This window comes from Uranotaenia lowii, chromosome 1 (genome assembly GCF_029784155.1).
Source record: "Uranotaenia lowii strain MFRU-FL chromosome 1, ASM2978415v1, whole genome shotgun sequence".
NCBI classification, from domain to species: domain Eukaryota; kingdom Metazoa; phylum Arthropoda; class Insecta; order Diptera; family Culicidae; genus Uranotaenia; species Uranotaenia lowii.
Window position 1 is genome coordinate 178,371,731 of NC_073691.1, and position 20,945 is coordinate 178,392,675.

General features: G+C 40.9%; 2 protein-coding genes across 2 annotated transcripts; one reads left to right on the top strand and one right to left on the bottom strand.

Annotated features, from left to right (window-relative positions):
* The first annotated feature begins 3,493 nt into the window (after positions 1-3,493).
* On the top strand, positions 3,494-16,793 carry LOC129738278 (organic cation transporter protein). Its single transcript, XM_055729464.1, has 6 exons — positions 3,494-4,433; positions 14,778-14,939; positions 14,997-15,442; positions 15,510-15,678; positions 15,744-16,039; positions 16,106-16,793. The coding sequence occupies exons 1-6, from the start codon at positions 4,252-4,254 to the stop codon at positions 16,639-16,641; spliced, it is 1,791 nt and encodes a 596-aa protein (XP_055585439.1). The 5' UTR covers positions 3,494-4,251; the 3' UTR covers positions 16,642-16,793.
* Positions 16,091-18,709, bottom strand: LOC129738288 (serine protease 56). The gene is made up of 4 exons (XM_055729474.1): positions 18,307-18,709; positions 18,145-18,249; positions 17,683-18,085; positions 16,091-17,008 (listed from the first exon to the last, which is right to left on the bottom strand). Exons 1-4 carry the CDS (start codon positions 18,582-18,584, stop codon positions 16,808-16,810), a joined length of 987 nt encoding a protein of 328 aa, XP_055585449.1. The 5' UTR covers positions 18,585-18,709; the 3' UTR covers positions 16,091-16,807.
* Positions 18,710-20,945: the final 2,236 nt, after the last annotated feature.

Genomic DNA, 20,945 nt, shown 5'->3' on the forward strand with positions numbered 1-20,945 from the left:
AGATGTTTTCGTGGTTAAGTCAGTCAAATGCTTTTTCGAAATCAACGAATACCAGAGGAAGAGGTTTCTTGCAAGATCTCCAGTGTAGCGGTGTTTGTTGGAAAATGCGTCGACGAAAGCTAGGTAGTTGTAGCCATCCACAGGACCAGCGTAGTCGACACGGGCTTCGTTGGAATTTGCCATGATTTCATATTGGTTTTCCCCGGGATTTTGCGGTGCAGAAACTGCAACTTCGAACATTGGATTTCTGCTGCACGGACTGGATCAGTGTGTTGAATGGGACTGACCAGAGATTAAACTGATCGATCGTCTCAATGCCGAAGACGTTGGGATCCGGGTTGGTTGAAATGAAAACTCGACCTTGCTTGGTGGTACCATGAACGGTGATGTTTGCAAGGAATTCACCGATGATACCAATCTCGTCATCTACAAATTTCGGCTCTTGAATTGCTGATTGACCAATTGTTTCCCAGACCTGTCCGGAGATGTTAGTAATGTCCGACGCACAGTCTAGTTGTAACTGGACTGGGAAGTTGTTGAGATCCATCTTGATGTATTTCCGTTTCGTGGAGTGGTCCAATCGATTAACCAAAGTGCCATTGGATTTGCCGGTATCCTTGAGCTTTGGTTGGTCAACCGGTTTGAATGGCTTCTGCTTGGCGGAGGAACAATAACCATCTTTGTGTCCCTTCTTCTTGCACTTGGTGCAATAACGATGTTGATAAGGGCACTTCTTGACGTAATGTTGGTGTCCACACAACCACCAGGGTGTTTTCGGGACCTTCTTCTTGCTAGCAGAATTCGAATGATAAGCGATGGATAGGCGATTCCCGGTTGACGTACTTGTTGTTTTCCCCCTTTCTCGATCATTTTTCGTGTCTTCTTTCACACATATAGGATCTCAGTGAAACTTCATGTTTCTTTGAAGAGATCTAAATTCTACTAAAGACTAAAGCGTACATTTTTCAAGGGTTTAATGGCTAGCATCGTACTGATGGTGACACCACCAGCTCACAGAAAGAGTACTATTTGTGTCGTGACCGAGACTCGACCTCATGACCTCTGGCTTAGAAGACTTGAACGCTATCCTCTAGGACACGGTCGGTGGTTCCATCCCCGGCCGGTGCGGATTTTTCTGCTTCAAATTAGCCAATCAATCGTGTCCGGATGTCGGCATCGCGTGGTGACTGGAGACACGGACGAACCGGAGCGCCTTAAATTGATCGTTGGAGAGCTTCGTAGGTGGAATAATCATCAGCATCGTCCTCACGTATTGAAGACACACTGATAGCGAGCGTTGAAGAGCGATGTTTGCCTTCCGAAAAGTTCCTCAATTTCGTGACGGTTTCTGCGAAACAGAATTCTCGGGGGTGCTTTGACAAGATGCTGTTCAAGTAGTGTTCGTGTAGCTGCTTGCCGTCTTTCTTGAAAATGTCTTCGAAACGCGCCTACCACGATTCCATAAATATTCCGTTATCAAGATCGTACCGAAACTCGTCGATACTAGTTGCGAGACAGTCGATAATTCGCTCACTGCCAGCCGGATTGATGTTCGTCCGTTGGAGATCTGCAATCTATCGTTGCTGGTTTGTGATTCGGTTCGGTGAGCTGAATTATCGTGTCTCGGAAATCCTTGTCGGTCATCTGAAATCGGTTGTTGCTTAAAGGTTTCAGAAATTTGAGTTGGTTGCTTCCGGAGGTTCTTGAAATTCCTCGTTGCCGAAAGAATGTTGTATTCTTCGATAAGTGAAACAAGGGAAATACTGACTAATATCTGACTCAGTTTTGCACCGGTAGTGAACTGAGGGCAAACAGTAGCAAATCTCTGAAAATATCCAGTATTGCTTGTGCCCTCACCAATGCTATCGTGAATTTTGACAGGTCGTACTTCCCGATTTAAACAAATGGTATGAAAGCGAAAACAAATATTAGCTGGTGAAGGATTTCCACAGCTTGATGTTTACAGTTGGCACCATCGATTTTACGCACATCAACTGTAAGGTGAGGGCAAAACTTGATTTATGTTCGTTTTTGGCCGAGACGATGCACCACTATCAAGTGATGAAAACGAATACGGTATTAGTCATTTTGTCTCATTATTCTCGTCTCACTCCTTATACGTCTCAATTCTCACGTCTCATATCTTACTACTAATGTTTCACGTCTAAAGTCTCACTTCACACGTTTCATTTTTCACTTCTAACTTCTAATGTCTTCTCACGTCTTTCGTCCCATATTTCATCTTTCACGACTCACACCTTACTTATAAAGTCTCAGGTGCCCCTTTTTTAATCATAGCTTTGTTAATTAAGGCATTCTACTTATGAAGTTTCATTTTTTTCGAGTGAGGTACCACCTGGTACCACTTCTTACTTTTCATTACTTTGGTCTCACGTCTCAGGAATAGGCACAGTTTTCCGCAATTAACACGGTTTTTTAACACGTATTTTGCATTAAGCGCAGGTTTTTTACACGGTAGTACCCTTATTCACATAATAGTAGTCTCGTAATGATGGGAATCGTATAAAAATATGAGACCGTTATGCGAGTAGGGGCAGTATACCCGTGTAACAAAAAACCTTTTTTGGATCTTTAATAGGAGACTTTTTCTTGCTTGGAATAATACTCAAAACCTCAAGCCTGGAACAAAAGACAAAATTACCTATATGGCAAAATTCAAAATCGATAAAAGCGGTTCAATAATTTTAAAATAAAAAATGTCTTTTAAAAGTCCACTTAAATTGAGAAACAAATGTTTGAAACGACTACTGTTGAATATGATTATCTACAAAATTTGTTGTACTATGTTGATGAGGAATTTTTGATTGTATTTTCTCACTACTTTTTCAAAAGCATTTTTCTCATCCCTAAAGTCAGTGCTGCTAATATCATTTTGGAGCAAATTTGATTTCAGGGCTCCATTTTTTTTAAATTAAATCCGGAGCCTCAAAAATGCTTGAAATCAAATTTGATGCTTTTTATCAAGTTTAATCATTTTTTTAATATTCCAGCTTTAAAAAAAACTTTCACATCCTAGAGGGTGCAGTCAACCAATGTCTATCCGCGCCGGCACTTTTCCGCGATGCAACTTTCGCCTTCTCTCGCTCTCCGATTAGGTCGATTGACTCCAGCCAGCCGAGTGCAACAGGACATTTATCCATCCATCCACCAAGCGCCTCCATCAACCTCAGCCAAAACCAACGGCTTGCGTATGTCGCACGGAGAATTAATGCGTGCGCACGATTGAATGTTTCACACGAATGGTGAAAAGTGGCTTCCTATGAATGAAAGAGAATGAGATAGGGAAGCTACAACATTCTCCCTGGTCAAGCAGGCCACGCGTCTGGCGTCTGACGCTGTCGCTCGATTCAACAATGTTGAAAACTCGTGGTGTGGAAGCGGCGTCGTCGTGGTATATAAAACTGCATAGACTCTAGACTAGAACGTCACGACGGACGACGGCATGTATCCCATCCGTTCATCCATCGTTGGCAGCGCCATTGTCAGTCAGTAACACATGGCGAACGCAGACGGACTGGCAATCTTTGCTCCCTTCGTTTAGTCGCGCCCCGGTGCCCGTTATTTTACTGTGGACGAACTTATCGATCGATATCAACGCAGCCTCCAACCGAAAGGAGGGAACGTTTAAGGAAAAAAAACAGGGGTGGTGCAACTGCAAGTTCGTCTCGGTTGCGTTTTACATCAAATCAAATGTTTCACGCGAACTGGAATTGATTAACCTCGAAACAATTTAATCTTTCTGCGGACTTCATTAATGACACGAAATCGTGGCGTCTCACAGAAGAACGGTGATAATTAATAGTGCCTCGTTCAAACAAACATACCATCAATGTCTGTCTATTTACGTCCATTCAATTCGTTGCCGGTAAAAATCGTTAAACTGATAAGAACCCAACTTCTGCCTTCGGGATTGAGATTCCGGTGATCCAGGATTAACGTCAGTAACGGCGCAGCTGTCGACCAGAGTGCTGAAGCTCTTCAACAAACGCCGGTCTTTCTTTTTCCTTCATCAAACATCGATTGAGAGTGAGAGTTCAACTCGAAGACTTCAAAGTGGCCTACCACTTCACTTGTACCGAAGTGATTGACTGATAAGAGTTGTTCGGTTAGCTCTTGATTTGTTGTGAACGAGCACCGAAACATTAAAACGATTTAGGGAACCAGTAGTAAATCGTCATCATCAGTTGCCAAAAAAAACGGTGTCAGTGCTAGTACTAGTAAGAGGTTATCATGAGTGGTGACGAAACGGCTAAGCGGGACGTATCAGGGGTCGAAAATGGATCAGCTGCTTCTGCTGCCGCCAATAATGGTGGAAGCGCCACCAAACTAAACGTCCAATCCGTGCCCGGGGATCTGAAGCAGATCGTCCTGGACGGGTTGGAAAAGAAGGGGGACCGAGGTAGTTGGCTGTGGTGAGTCTCGCCTCGTTTTGCAGAAAAGGTCAAGCTAAAACGTGATATTGATATTGTATAGAAATCCAACAAGCCGATAAACCGCACTGTTTTCATACAGTGTTACAACAGCCTGTATTGCCGAATAATTAACATTTGCGCACATGGTCCTCGTTTTGACTATCTTTTTTGCTGGCAGAAAAAGGTATTGGAATCGACGGGCACTACCAAATTAGAAAGTCTAAACATAGGAAAATCGAAATTTTGTTTTTGCATCGGTGCTGTATGCTCCATAATTGTTCATTCGAATGGGAACATACAATTGAAGATCCTGATTTCTTAGACCACGGGGGAACAGCTTCCAGTAGCGTGGGACAGTCGATTCGCGATGTCAAGAGATCGGCGACGAAAGAATCACGGGTTGCAAGTCTACAGGCTTGAAGAGTGTCAATGTCTATAAGGCGGCATCGATTTTCTTAGTTTGGTAAGCGAAAAGGGTCTTGCCAGTTCAGGTGCCCAAGGGCGTATCGCAAAAAGCGCCGCTGGATAGCCTAAAATTGATCATAGGCCCAGTATAAGATCTCATGCCAAATTTGGGCCAGATCGGATCACGGAAAGGGGTCACTCCACGAGCCTGAAGTTTGTATAAGATTTAAAGACATTTCGTTTGGGAAGAACATGAAAATCCAGTTTTTCATCAATAACTTTGGTCCCCTTCGCCCGATTTCTTTTGGAGACGGTTTTTCTTAAAGCCTAAATCATGACAAACATTTCATCCCAAGACTGCATTGCGATTCGAATTAAGATAAAAAAAAAGTTATCAGGTTTCAAAAATGGGATAACTTTTTAAAGGGGGATATTCATCACCCATTCACCAACGTTATTGATAAAAAACTGGATTTTCATGTTACTCCCGAACAAAGTGTCTCAAAATCCCATACAAAATTCAGGCCCGTTGAGCGACCCCTTACCGTGATCCGATTAAGCCTAAATTTGGCATGAGATCTTGTACCAGTCATAGCATGCAGCGCACAAGATTTCACAAGTTTGAAATTTGCCATACAAATTTGGGGCAGTCTACTGCACATTTACGACGATTCAATGGCAAGCAGTTGATGTCGCACCAATGAGCGAGGTTGAACTGATTTTGTAGAAAATTAATATCGTCGTAGTCGTTTACGGTGTAAAACATTTTAAGGTCATCAGTATAGCAAAGTTTTGGAACGTGTGTTTTTAGTTTAGTATAATTCTCTGAAATTAAACTTAGTTTAGTACAATGTTTTTTTTTTAAATTTTTCAACTTGTTTCATATTTTAAACAACTTTGATTGAGAAGTGGATCTCTTAAAAGGAACACTTGTTCCACTGAGATTCACTATTTTAGCTTACATTCATTTTGATATTATTACATTCTTCCGCTCTAAAAATTAAATATATTGTGTTCTCAGCATGCTTAACTTTTTTGTAATTTGCTCGCGTTCTTTTTAATTACTTTGAACTTTTTTGCTGCCAGACATGCTGAGAACTGAAGTGTCCATTACCAGGAAGCTCATTTGAGTTTTTTGGTGTGGGGGAGTGTGGCGGGCCATTCCGAGAATAAAAAACGTCGAGGAATGAAAGCATGTCGTTGAAACAGATTAGAAAAATAATCGATCCTAAATGGCTTCCTTGTGGCACACTGGAGGAGGCAGAGAGCTGCCTGGAAGAGATTCAAAAAACTGACAAGTATTTTACCACCGAAACCTAAACCTAAGCATCCAATTTTCCCCATGGCAATTTCGTGGTTCACATTGTCGAATACAGCTGACAGATCAGTGTAGATGGCATAAGTTTGAGATTTCCCAGCGAAGCTTTCATCCATAAAAGAAGTGAACGTCAGCAAGTTGCTTGCCGTGGAGCGTTTTGCATGAATCCGTGCTGATCATTACAAAACGAGAAAATGGGATCCAGAACCACCAATTCAAACATAAGGCTGAGATTCCTCGATAGATTTTATCACGCACGAGCTGCTCTTTCGACTCCATTTCTGCGAGTTTTGACCACAGGATTTTAAAACTTGCAGGATGTAAGCAATGTACTATGAATTAAATCTACCCATGTTTTCATTGAATTCTACCCAACGGTTAAAAAGTTAGAGTAGGGATACCATACGTACTCTTTTAAGAGTACATGTACTCTTTGTCGATCGAAAAATGAGCGTGCTCTTCTTTTTGTGAAATTTTACGAAATGTACTCTTTTTTGGTGCAAGGAATTAAATAAAATTTTCTAATATAAACTAACTTAGTTTTTCCGATACATGAAGATTGTATTCTTATGAATACAAGAGATCCAACTTTTTATGCATTCGTTGCACAACAATTCAGTTTTGTCTCTTTTGTTGAATGTTTCAAAGGATGGCTACTAATAGAAGGAAACACGAGTACATTCATGATTTCATACGAGATTTTTCGTTCAAAATTAACGCCTTTGGCTATGCAATGAACTCCCGGACATTACGCAATATGCATAAATACAATTCACGAATCAGGAATAATGTTTAAAAGAATAAAAAAAACGCCTTTATGAAAAACTCTTTTAAAATGCAGTTTTTTTTATCAAACTTTTGGAAATCCAACTTAAAATATTATGCATTTGGCATGTAAGTCACATATCTTGCAAGAAATTGGCAGTATTTGAATGTCCTAAAGACATCATGGTTTTTAAATAAATGGTGTTGGGCTTTATAATTTTGAAAAAAAATTCTCAATGTACTCTTTTTAGCGTTGCAGGATATGGTGACCCTAAGTTAGAGTAATTTCATAGTGTGGCAATTTCCTCGTGGTCACCCTTTAGGTGCACATACCCATAACCCGAAAGGGGTTCCGAAAGTTAAAAGTTGGTCTCTCCATACTTTCGATAAAAGCCGCGAATCAGCCTATGGATCAACCTGGTTATAATCGTTGTGGGAATTTGGTGTTCATTTTTTTTTAAACCTGCGTGTAAATCTCAAAAGGGAAGCTTTATAATCCATCATCATCCAATATGGACGGGCGCAATCTAATTTATCCTATCTGTACGAACACTACTGCTGTATTCTTCCAAAAAAGGTACCACGCTTATACAGTGTGTATGGATCATAAGCAGCTACATAAATAATCATTCCGTTTAGCTGCAATTTCTGGGGTACCACAGGGCAGTAGTTTTGGGCCATTATAGTTTACGCTCCTCCGCAATGATATTAACATGCTGGTTGTTTAATGTGGAGCATTTTCAGTCTTTCTAATAAATAGTCACATGATTTATGACGATCCCTTAATATAGTATTAACCTGGCTAGTGGGTCAAACTCGAAAAAACCGTCGAATCTTTTCTAAGAAGATTTGTCCGTTATGCTATTCGCGAGTTACCCCGGGAGAATCCTGCCCACTTATGCACAACGTTGTGCTCTGCTTCCTACTGTTATCCCAGAAGACCTCTTTTCAGAAAGCTGAACTAAGAATTCAAACTTATTGAAATCTGTACCGGTAAATTACTAATTTTGTCATTAATGCGATTGCGAAAATCGTATCTCTGAACAGATGTTTAGTTCCGCTAGGTGATTAGATAGAAATTTTCCCGAAGCCACTCGCTCGGTCGGTATCGCGCGATATTTCGTTTTTTCCTTCTTTCTTCAATGGAGCGTGCTCCAAATGTCCCACTGACATGAAGAGTAGAAAAGTAGAAAAATTGTGAGAATGAGCGGAACTTAGAATAATTCAGCGGCGTTGTTGCGTGTGAGTGAGTTTTCCCCCTAGCATGTTCAGCTGCTGCTGCTGCTTCTGTATAGCAACAAAAACAGACCTCAGAGCGACGGACGAGTACATAGTTAAGGCCGACAGAATTAGAGAATAATTGTATGCAGGGAGGCAAAGAAAGTGTTTAAATTTAGACCATGCAACAGGCAGACGTCAGATTTGCGGTATGAGAAACGAAAAAAAAAACCAGAGTGTACCAACGGATTTCTGGGTAGCGAACATTGGGGTAAAAAAAAATGGAACACTCTTACTAGATGAGGTTTTACAAGTAGTGTTACTGCTAGGCTAAAAACTAAAACACGCTTTCTGGACCTTTGGTCCTCAGACATTGATCGCCATGTTCGCGACAACTTCAAAATCTTTAAATACTCTAGTAAGTAAATTAATCATGCCATATGGGAGAAAAGACTACGGCAGACTGATGCTTTGCTATGGTGCTGTTGACTCTATCACGTGACTATGCTCCGTGAAGACCCGCACTGACTTGACTCCGTCACCCACCATCCATTGAAGAAAAGCGAAGAAACGAAAGAAGAAATGTTGGACAAGGTCGGGGTTTGATGTTCAATTTCTTTTTGTTCTTCACAGTTCCCCCTATCAGCAGCGATTGTTCGGTTTTGACCTGTTCAGAATGGGCCAGAGAGAAAGTGAACTGATAAAAAAACAGGTCTGGGTGGGTTAACATATTAACATAGTTGAAGCCGCATGCGGCGAGGATTTTTTTAATTATCTTGCATCACTTCAAGAACGCTTGTATCAGCACGCACCTTTACACAGAGTTAGTTGATAGCTAATGAGGAAAATAAATCCCATTTTTGAACTGTTGATTCGAGACAAGTATCAACTAGGGCATAGGCCCTAGGGAACAAAATGAGGCTGCCAAGAACGGATTCGGTTGCTGTGCTCGCAGGCCACTAAATGAAATCTTAAGAATAACAAGGTAGAAAAATAAAAATAAAATTTCCCTGTGGTCTTCTCGAAGAAAACAATAAATTGATAACTAACAAAACTTACTGATTTGTTGGTCTGAAATTTTCAAACCTCTTCTAGAACGTGCGCAGTGAAAACGTAATCTCGCCAAAATTTCGCACTTCCGGTAAACGTCAGGGTTTTCCACTCCTAATCTCTATTTTTGCGAATACTGACCTTTTTTTCATACACAAAACTTTAGAATGTTCTGAATCAAAGCAATCGGAAGATTCCCTTTTGCTTTGGTTCAGTAGAATTATTCAATCAAGCAGGATTGAACACATATTAGAGTTGAGAATGTTAAAATTTCAAAAGCGCCACGTTAAGAGCTGTGCGTGCGTAGCGAATCGGTCCTGCTTAGGCTAATACGAAATGAATGTTTGCAACAAAGTTGCCAATTTATCCTTCAATCCGAATAATTGTGTCGTTATTCACTCAGTGAAATAATATGTCGTTTGAGTCGTGATATTCAAATTAGTCAAACTCAATTAGCGCTCGCCGATGATGCTGTCCGGTTCCGGCTGCACACTTAAATATAAATTTACCAGCGCAAGAGGCTTGGTGCGATAAGATGCGAACAAAACCCGATTAGGTCTTCAAATCGGCACAAAAAGTGACACAGTTTGTTCTCGCTCCGTCCCAGCAAGAGGGGCACTTCCGGTTAAGTATCGACGATCCTGTTTCTGATTTTTTGGTTTCTAAAACTTAGCTCCAGTTCAGCTGTTCAAGTCACATTCAGTGACACGTCCTACTATCGGGAGGCCATTACACTGTCTACCGGCTGTTATCGCCTTAGCAATGGAAGCGTTCGATTTCAGCTGCAATCGTTGGCATCCGATTGAGAATCCGAGAATCCGTTCCGAGATCCGCTTTACGTTACGTTTATTTTCGAGTGCTGATGAACTTCCTCAGATTAATGTAGTGCTGGAAGCAGATGCTTCATTGACATTATTTGATGCGCAGTTAGTTTGATTAGCCATATTTGTATATAGAGGTGAGAAATGAGAGGTCAACAGTTTAAGGTATCAGTGCTTAATGAGTAGAACTGACAGATATAGAGCTATATAGCTAGTCCAAACACGCGGTCAATAACAAACTTTAATGCGTGCAGTGATTATAAAACAGTTACATTTATAGACATACTGATTGACGTTCGAAGCAACGTGACGGATGTACAACACAGTTCATTCGATCTGGTTTGTTTGGTGGGAATCCCTCTAAAATTCATCATCCGTGCTCTTTTGGAATAAAACAAATTCAGTATCTATGACTGGTGCAAGGTAACTGGTTTTAGGGTATTCCTCCTTTGGATTCAACTTAATAGTAATAGTTAGGACTGCAATTAACTGACCGTAAAAAAGAGAACTTTAGCATGAAAAAACAGGTTCAGCACATGTCCTTTTATCACTTAGATTTTAAATCTTCGAGAACACCTCCAAGGGAGACAATAAATAAATAAAGAATAATGCCAAAAACTAATGAATTGGAATAAACTGGACAAAACATTGTGTGCAAAAAATTGCATAAAATATACATTGAACTTAATTTATCGGCCTTATCCTTTTTGGTACCAAAATCTTAAGGTTATGAGATTTTTTAGACGGATAGAAAGTTGGAAGAAATGAAAGATGGTGAAAATGGGCAAGCAGAAGATTTTATTTAGAAGCATTATCGTTACATACCAAATTTTTATTCAGCACGGGTCAACTACTATGAAGTGGCAGATACAGATTCATCTACCACCAAACATTAGTAGGCCAAGCGTGGTTCGCCTCACAAGCCGAAACATGAAGTGCGAACGAACAAGCATTCAGTCAACAAGAGTATGGGTAAAGGGTGTCCACGATGAAATTGCCACACATAAAATTGATTCGCAAAATTCGAGTTTTCATCCGATTGCCATCAAATTTTCAGGGATTGAAAAATAACTATTAAACTTAATTTTTCCATTTTACTCGTATTTTATTTACAGTTCATACGCAAATGCCTGCACCTTGGCCTTAACCCCGGCCATAAGATTCTGCACAACCTGTGAATCAACGGCTTTTTTTGCATGTAAACCCATACTTTCTTCAGTTCTTCGACTTTCTTCACTACCTTAGGTCGTTTAAGAAGGTGCTGCTTCAAATTCGCCCAGTACATCTCGATGGGGCGGAGCTCAGGAGTGTTGGGAGGGTTGAACATTTTCGGCACGAAATTGACCTTATTGTCTGCATACCACTTCAGCACGTCCTTGAAGTAGTGGCATTAGGCCAAATCCGACCAGAAGACCTTCAGGAGAAGAAGCAGCCGCTTCTGGAGGAACTCTTTCATGTACACCTGTTCGTTCATCGTGTCCTGGGTCACGAAAGGTGCACTCTGCTTCACGTGCAGATAGCTTGCCAAACCAGGAATTTCTTCGCAAATTTGAACATCTTCTGAGTGCGGACATACTCCGGAACGCTGAACTTATCCTTGGCCGTGAAAAACAGGTTGCCGGGGATCTGTTTGAAATCGGTCTTCACATATGTTTCGTCGTCCATGATGCAACATTTAACTCTCGGCAGCCAGGTACAACTTACTGGCACGGGTTTTGGCGGACTTGTTCTGCTTCTCGTCGTGATTAGGCCTTTTGTACCTTGAACGTTCAAAGCCCAGCCTTCTGGACAAAACGTAGGCTTAGGCGCAGCTTATTAGCCACATCCCGAACAGAGGCGTTCGGGTTTCGGTTGAAGACCCCAACTACGCAGTTGTGATTTTTGGTGTTGTACGGAATACTTTTTCTTTCACTTCTGGGCTTCCGATCGGTGGTCAATCGTTCCTCGGACCGCTTAATCACTCACGACACCGTGGAATTCGATTCCCAACGTTGTAGCGATGGAACGATACGAGAGATCCTTGTTCTCGTGATGAATGCGCAAGATTTTATCACGCACGAGCTGTTTTTTCGACTCCATTTTCGCGAGTTTTGATCACAGGACTTTAAAACTTGCAGGATGTAAACAATGGATCATGAACTAAATCCACCCAAATTTTCATTGAATTCTACCCAACAGAAAAAGGTTTGAGCAATTTCATAGTGTGGCAATTTTAACGCGGACACCCTTTATGTGTATAAGCCTCGATTCGTTACGAAGAGAGGTCAGATCTCAAGCCGTAAGAGGAGAGATCGGGCCTTGAGTCGTGCAGAGATGAGGTATGTGGACGTTAATCTCGAGCCAATGGGAGATGAGGTTCTCGAGTCATTAGAGGAGAGTTCAGACTTTGAGTCGTAATGAAAAGAGTTATTGCTGGAAGTGGTCTCGTCTATGAGTTTGCTAGTACGAATAAACCTCCCACCACTAAGGACATTATGAAGTGGAAACTAAGGTGTGAGAACCCAGGTGGAGTTTAGAGAGAAGGTATCACGAGTCGTCCCATTGCAACCAAGGACCAAGAGTAGCAAACTGGAGAGATGCGGTGGCTTGCCGTGCCATGGAATCCAATCCGTATCCTGGGTTATCTACACTGAAAGAAAAATCATGGTATTCCAAAATGAATAAAAATGTTTAATTTTACCATACGTTAATATTGTCGATATAAATAAAGTTTTATTTATTTTGACGACTTTTTGGTTAATTTTACCATGCGGGGCAGAAAAAAGATGGTAAACCTTAATGAAAAAAGAGGTTTAATTATACCATGCGCAAAATTTGTTGATAAATATGAAGTTTTGGTTATTATGACGATCTTTTGGTTAATGCTACCATGCGGGTCAAAAGAAAATGTGGTAAACCTACATAAAAAGAGGTTTAATTTCACCATGCGGAACGTTTTGTGCATTCGAATATAAAATTTTGGTTATCGTGACAATACTGTGGTACATTTTACCATGGTTGTCAATAGCCAAAATACTTTCAATTATATGTGTCATCTTGCACTTTGTTGCCTGCTTGCCGTTGAAATGGCTTTGGATTTTAATTTATTGTTGAAACATTGGAAACAATATTGATTTTGTGCTATGTGCCGCGATCTTAAAGGTAAAGTGTTTTGGTGTGGGATATGTCACAAAAGATATCATGTTTTATTTATCCGCAGAGCCATTACAATCTGGAGTGCAAGCAGAGTCATCAACGGCCGCTAATTTTAACAGTTTATAAAATTTTCAAGAGTAAGTAAAATTTATTAGTATTTCTGCACAATATTTAACTTTTTTTATATTTCTAGGGCACGGGCGATCATGATTCGAGAAGACCAAAATAAAATCTTGGGACAACCGCGGAACACCGGAAACAAAATGTCGAAGGAACCTTGATCAAGTTAGGTTTTTCTAATTAGTTCCTGATCCAGTGTTAATGACAAAAATATTATTTGTGAAGAAAAACATAAAAGTGATGAATAAATAAACCATCATTTTAAAAATTTAAATGATTTCATTGAATGCATGGATAAATTACCATAGTTTTGTCTTAAATACCATGGCATAGTAAAATTGACCGTCATTCTGCCATAACGCACCATAACACGTTCACATGGTAATTTTAACTAATGTGTTGTTCAAGATAAACAAAAACGTACTCGAAAAAAACCACCTGTTTTTATTTTTAAATTTACCCTCGGATATGGTAACGGTTACCATGATTTTTTTTTCGGTGTACTAATAAAAAACACCATTTCTTCATCTTCCCCGGCTACCGCTCACTGAAAGCCTCACACTTTCTCTCTCTTCGTCTGTTTTTCTAGCGCCGATGTGGTCTAGCGAATAGGCTGGCGCGAGTCAGGTTTTGGTATGCCAGGCGTAATACATTCACTCCATAACAGCTCATACGAAGCCATGGGGTCCGGGTATAGTACGCGTCGCATTGAAGATTTGTCGAACTTAAAAATCTAAAGAATGCACTTGAACACATACTTAGGCAGAAACTGCGGTGAATCCGTGCATCCATGGTGCCAACATACATACATACATACATACATACATACATGCATACATCTTCTGCGTCTGTTTTTCTTTCTTTCGTCTCACTGCTACTTCTCCTTACTAGCGCTAACACTTACTTGTTTTCGTTTTTACTTATTATTCTTTTCCAGCGACCACCCAAGTCATGAGATGACCGAGCGGCATTTGGGAACCACAGGCTACAGGCGATTGGCCGATCAACAACTCCCGGGGAAAGAACGGCTCCAACCCCGATGAAAGCTTGTTCCAGCACTCACTTAAAACGGTTACAAAAACAAGTAGCCCTAAGTAACAGTTCAAGTTTTTAAGGCACCCTTCAAGATCAGTTTCTAGTTTTATGAGAAGCTTCATAAAACAATCAGTGTTACTTGGGGCTCCAGCTCCCAACGAAGTAAACGACTTCTGGCTAGGGAGTATTTTGTTGATGAGCCTTTCCAAGCATTACGAACCTGTGTTTATCGGTCACTAAGCTTCCGGGATGGTGCTAACGGTGGATGTAAATTGGGATAAGGATAACATCCAAGATGGCGGCTTTTGATTTACTTTCAACACCCGAAGATGAAGATGATACGAAAATCCAACAATACGAGTATTGACTTGGGAAAGGAGCTCAACGAGTAGAATTATTGCCTATAGTTAAAACAAATGTTCTTTTAAAGCTCTGCACATTTCTAAACATCCGATTTTCTTTTTCACTTTTCCACAGGATTTTGTTCATCCTCTGCCTAACGCCGAACATTTTGAATGGTTTCCACGTGTCGTCGTACGTTTTCCTGGGGCAGATGCCCCAAAACTACTATTGTGTCGTTCCGGAGCTGCTGCAAAAGGGTTGGAGTCACGACGAAATTCGAAACATTTCCACCTTGAAGTAAGGAGAGTTGAACTTCGATTGTTGGGCATTTTTTAAAGCATTCTTCCCTTTCAGTGGAATCACTCAGAACGGAACGTGTAGAATCCTCAACTGGAACTACGATGAGCTAGCTCCGATGAACTACACGGAGGCGGTGACCTTTTTGGCCGGTAAACCCAACCCGGAAGAGGTGTCCTGTCTGAGAACGGCCGGTTTCGAGATGTACTACGATCAGCAGCCAGGGGCGTCCATCGTTCCGGAGTGGGATTTGATTTGCGAGCGGACGGCACTGCGCTCGACGGTTCAGGTTGCCCTGTCGATTGGGAAGTTTTTTGGAGCCTCAACCTTTGGGGTGTTGTCGGACAAGTTTGGCCGCAAGAGTAGCTTTTCGATAGCGGCCTCGCTATACATTGTGTCTAACTTGTTGACCACGTTTTCGCCCGTCTATCTGCTGCTGCTGTTGGGTCGCATCGGATTGGGTGCCTCGGCTTCCGGTGTGTTTTATCCGGCATTTGCGCTGCGTAAGAATTTCCCAAATTCATTGTTCGGGTAGAAGTAAATAATTTTTTCACTGTTTCTTCATCACAGTAACAGAAAACATCGGCAATCGACACCGATCGTGGATGAGCATTGCCTTCAACTTTTCGTATCCAATCGGTATGCTGATACTGGCATTGGCCGCTTATTTGATCCACCCGTGGCGGGACCTTTCGCTGGCCCTGACGATACCATCGTTTCTGCTGGTTATCCACTTCTAGTGAGTACCGAATGCGTTATCTCAATGTTCCTAGAGGATGTTAATTTGGAGGTGCCCAATTTCAGCTTTCTGGTCGAATCTCCCCGGTGGTTGCTGAGCAAGGGCCGGGAACGTCGTGCTTACCGGATGGTGTTCGGACGGAAGGCACCCCAGGAGCTGTGTGACAGTGAGAAGGAATTGAACCCGGACGAATCGATGACGATTGCCGGTGGAAAGGGCACCGAACCGAGCTCATTCAATCACAAGCTCCGTATGCTGTTCAGCGAGTTCACAAAACTGTACGGCACCCCAATACTCTGCCGGAGGGCTCTGATATGCCACTTCACGTGGTGTGTCACTTCACTTTGTTACTATGTAACAGGTACTTCAACCAAAACTTTGTTAAATAAAAATTATGAAAAATAAGACTCACCTTCTTTATTTGCAGCTTTGAATGCCGACAACTTTGCGGCCAACCGGAACGTATACGTGGCCACCACCGGTTCCGTCGACATCCTAGCCTACATCATCTCGATGATAGTGTTGGCTTACTTTGGCCGGAAGAGCACCTCGTTTTGTTTCTTCCTGTATGCCGGCGTTTGTTTGCTTGTCGTTTTGGCGGTTCCACGGGAAAGCACCACGGCCGTCGTATCCCTGGCCATGCTCGGGCGGTTGGGAATTACGGCCGTCTATGCCGTGGTCACCCTCCATACGGCGGAACTGTTTCCAACGGAAATTCGCAACACCGCCCTCGGGATCTGCTCGACGATGGCCCACGTGGGTTCGATGGCCGCTCCCTATATCGTGGACCTTTTAGGGCAGCTCGGTTGGTGGATTCCGACTACGATATGTGGTGTTTCGGTGCTAGCAGCTGGCCTGCTCACGCTACTTCATCCGGAGACGAAGGATGCCGAGCTCAAAGATCACGCGAAACAGGAAGTGCGATCCGAGGGTGACGAGAGTGCCGAACCCATGAAACAGTAAAGCATTCGATAAGAAATTAGACTAGGTGTGCCCGCGAGTTTTGTGAGTGTGTATGAGTGTTGTAAGTGCTAAGATTATGATTAGACAATTTATACTTGCTGTATGAAAATTCGAATATATTACTGTCAAACCAGAATAAAAAAAAAACAATCGAAACAAATGTCCCCTAGTTCTTATTCATAATGTCACGTATCCAGGGCATGTAGAATCTGACATCGGTGTAGACCCCGGGCGATGCCGGTGTCCCACAAGCTGCGCCGTAAGAAATGACGCCCCGTAGGATGAACCGGCCAAGGGTGGAAGGATGAAACTCATCAAAAATGGGCCGAGGTCTAGGGCGACATACCAAACCACTCCCGGAGTCACCCTGAAAAAGAGAAACATTAATGTATTGTTTTGTTGGCCCAATGCGCCGCGGAGGACACTGTTTATTTATAGCCCTTATCCTTATCCCTCATCTTAGAAATGTGACCCCCACCCTTTCAAGTCGTGAACGAGTTGGAATATCGTCTCTAGAACCAAGGTTCTTAGATACACTAGGTTCTCCGACTTTCACAGTAAGTAGGCGAGGAGTGAGCGGGGCTCTCAATGAGTTTGTTTATTTTTTGCTCAGCTTTTCTGTGGTTTGTTGGTAAACAAACTTCATGAGTTCCGTATAGTTGCATAGCCTACATAGCCAAAATGGCTGAATCGGGAATTCGTTATTCGGGAACACCTCCTGAATATATACGCACCTTGTCTAGAACTACAGCATTGAACTGAAACTAGCCTAACAGTTGAAACTTCAACTCGGTTAGCATCTCCCCCCATTTCGATAGTGGTAGACAGAGAAGTTTCTGTTGAAACTAAGTAGTCTAGGATAATTGAATATCCTTGGTTACCCTAAGTAGCCATGGATATAACAAACAGAAAATAAATTTTCACTTGTTCTTCAGACTTCGACCAGAACACATGTTTTTCGTTTAACTCTCAAGTGTTTCAAATGGCATTCCTTCTCAACTTCAAATCTGCAATACCATTTTTTTTGCGAATTATACCCACCTGGCAGGCATCAGCGATCCCCATGGCACAGAACATCCCAGAGCTTGACGTATCCGAGGGTGGAGCCACGACCAGTCCCAATAGCTGCGAACACGTTTCATGGTCAATCGGTTGAACCTGACCAAACCGTAGAATTTTACTCGTCGGTCCGTTGTAGCGATCCGCACCGTAACCAAAAATTTGACACTCCTCATCTCGTTCTGATTCAGTTTGTAACGTTTTATCGCTGAACCAATAGTCGTAATCGTAGTAGTTATTATCTTCATAAGAGTCAACCGAGCTTTGGTCGTTTCTTACAGGAAAAATATTTGGTAAACCAACTGAACTCCGTGGGTTGGAAAGTTTTGGCGGTATCTCAGATATATTGATGCGTAACATGGCAATGTCTCCAACAAGAGTAGTTCTGTGAAGAAAAAAACGCGTCAGGTCAAAATTCATCAAACCTTATGAAATTTTCCTCACCCATCATAGCTAGGATAACTTATTTTTTCCAAAATAGGAAACACGTGGGCATCGTTGCTGTCCAAAGACGATCCGCCTAAAATCGCATATATCAAATGAGATTCACTGAAATCAGAATTCGTTAAATATTTCAGAGTCACAAATTAAACATGTGTTACTTACAAATCCGTAACACAATGGTTGGCGGTCACAATCCAACCCAAACCTATGTAGGTTCCCCCGCAAAAATGCGTAGCTTTTGTCGAGTTGTTCTGCTTCGTCAGCGGAATCCTTTGCAGGGATGCAGCGAAAGGAAATGGACCTCCATTCGGGAAGCTTCCTTCATAGATTTGACCATTTTTTATGGGATTGGGGACACTTTGTACGAAATTTCTCTCAACAAGCAGTATCACAATCAAAGGTAAAATCGTGGAAAAAAATGACAAAATGTGACCGAACATGTTCCGCTGTTGGAATTTGTAAGCTCATCGGACAATGATCAAGGCGCGCGCTATTCCAATTGTCGTCAAAACGAATGGTGATGAACACGTGTGTAAATATTGAAGTTTAATTCATACCAAAATCGTTAAGGTTGTTCTGAACAAATTAGACCGAAACGAGCTACACACGTTGGTGCAAACCATTTTTGTTAGCTGAGTTGTAAGGTAGTATTCTTATTTAAATGATAACTAGCTGATACAGTTTCTAATGACGGAAATTTGGTTGATGTTGTTAGTAACGTCGATGAATTGAAATCATACTTTTCACAATAAGTTTACAAAATCCAAGCAGTGCCCACAAACGGGTGTTTAAAGGTACATTTTAACAAATAAAAAATGTACGTCGTATGAATAGCATAAATTTATGCGTGTTCTTACAGTTGTCACCAGGTCCTATGAATCGATTTTTTTTTTCATCTGCCATCCCAAGGAATACATAAATTTTTAAACATACAAAGGAACTGAAAATAAGTTCAGTTTAATGCCTTCAAATAACCATTTTTGCCTCAATTTCCAGCAAACTGGAAACGATCAGCAATTGAAATTTTTGAAATAAAATTCGATTTGCTGGTTTTTCCATTATTTGCTTTGTTTTGCTGTTTTTACAGCAATTCGTGAGTTAACTTAAAGTGATCAACAAATAAGAGCTCGAAGTTCAATGTTGCCGAATGGAAAAAAAAATCTTTTAAAGCGAACCTTCCGGTATATTTTTTGTTCAGCTATAAATTTTACAAGGAAACTGACTTGTTTTTCTTATTTTACAGACTTAAACCAAATATTATAATAGTAGGAATATTCCTCACTCCCCAGAAACTTGAAGGACACATAAAACGCGCCTCCAAGTGAGGAAAGTTATTACGAATATGAATAAATGCTATCGAGAAGACCTAAGTTGCCTTAGACTAAATTTCGAAAGCTTCTGGCGAAAACTGTTAAGCTCATTATCACCGAAACTTTGTGTCCCGATCTGACAATTATATTATAACACAAGCACATTTTTTTTTCATAATATCTTTCATGATAAGTTACTGGACTTCGTTAATAAATTTTATACTCAAAATATGATTTTGATATATAGAAAACTCCAAAACATGTTGAACCGATATATCAAAATATGATGTGCCTAAATGAAAGGTATTAAAAAGTGCAAAGTCTACGCGAAGATTTTTTTCCTTTACCAGTTTATTCATTTTTAGAGAAATGCTGATTTTCATTTACAAAACGTGCTCCAGATAATAATAATAATAATAATAATAATAATAATAATAATAATAATAATAATAATGATTATGTGGTAATCAATTAAGTAGAGCGTAACTAGAGTAGAGTAGATTTAAAAATCAATTGTTTTTTACAATTTACTTAGTAAAATTGTTGCATTTTATGATTTATTTAATGAATTATTCAGTTTTCTTCAAAAAGAGAAATTTCCTTCAATGATTGTTCCAAATTGTATATTCAAATAACATAAGAAACTCAAATTGAAGATATTTTAGCATACTTCGTCAGTCGGGATCTTTTTTTCCATTCGGCAGAAAACAACACAAATTGAGAACCATAGCAACATACTTTGCTACTCGGAGGAAAGTTGGAGTAGGCCGAAATTCCTATGTTGAAAATAAAATATAAACAAAATTTTCTGCGTGGTCATACAAATTCAAGTTCAATCACGAACTTTTGTAGTTACGACGCGAACCCACGGTTGATGAAAAGAATGTTCAGAGTTGCCTCAGTTCCTCAATACTTGAAATTTCCTTCTAGTAAGAACTTTCTCCAGAAGGTGGTTCTTATGTGCATGTCCTTGTTGAAGTATATGAAGCATGCTGAGAGTTACCAATGTTAATTATAAAATGTTTGCTTAAACAATGGCTGGACTAGCTGCTAAAAATGCAGGAAGAGCATGCGATTTTATAAAATTTTTGTGTAGCTTAAATTGTGTTTGTACTCTTCTTCTTCTTCTTCTTACATCAACATGGCCAAAACTTGTAAGCATCCCACGGTATAAGTATATAAGGTAGGCTACTAACACGAGTAAACAACTCGTTTGAATGCAAACTAGTGACGTCATTACTATCTGCCTATAGCGTGCCGGGCAAAAAGTTTCGCGCGCGGAGAATAATCAGATCACTAGATGGATAGTAATGACGACATCATCGGGAAGATATCACCTTATTAAATTGTACACCGTGTAAGCATCCTGGAAAATGAAAAACTTGCGTCCTTCATTTTTCTTTTCAACGTTGTATCTGTTACATATTGAATGCATTGCAGCTACTACTACGGCCAGGCCAACCATGTGATGAAAACCGCAAAAGATTCAGC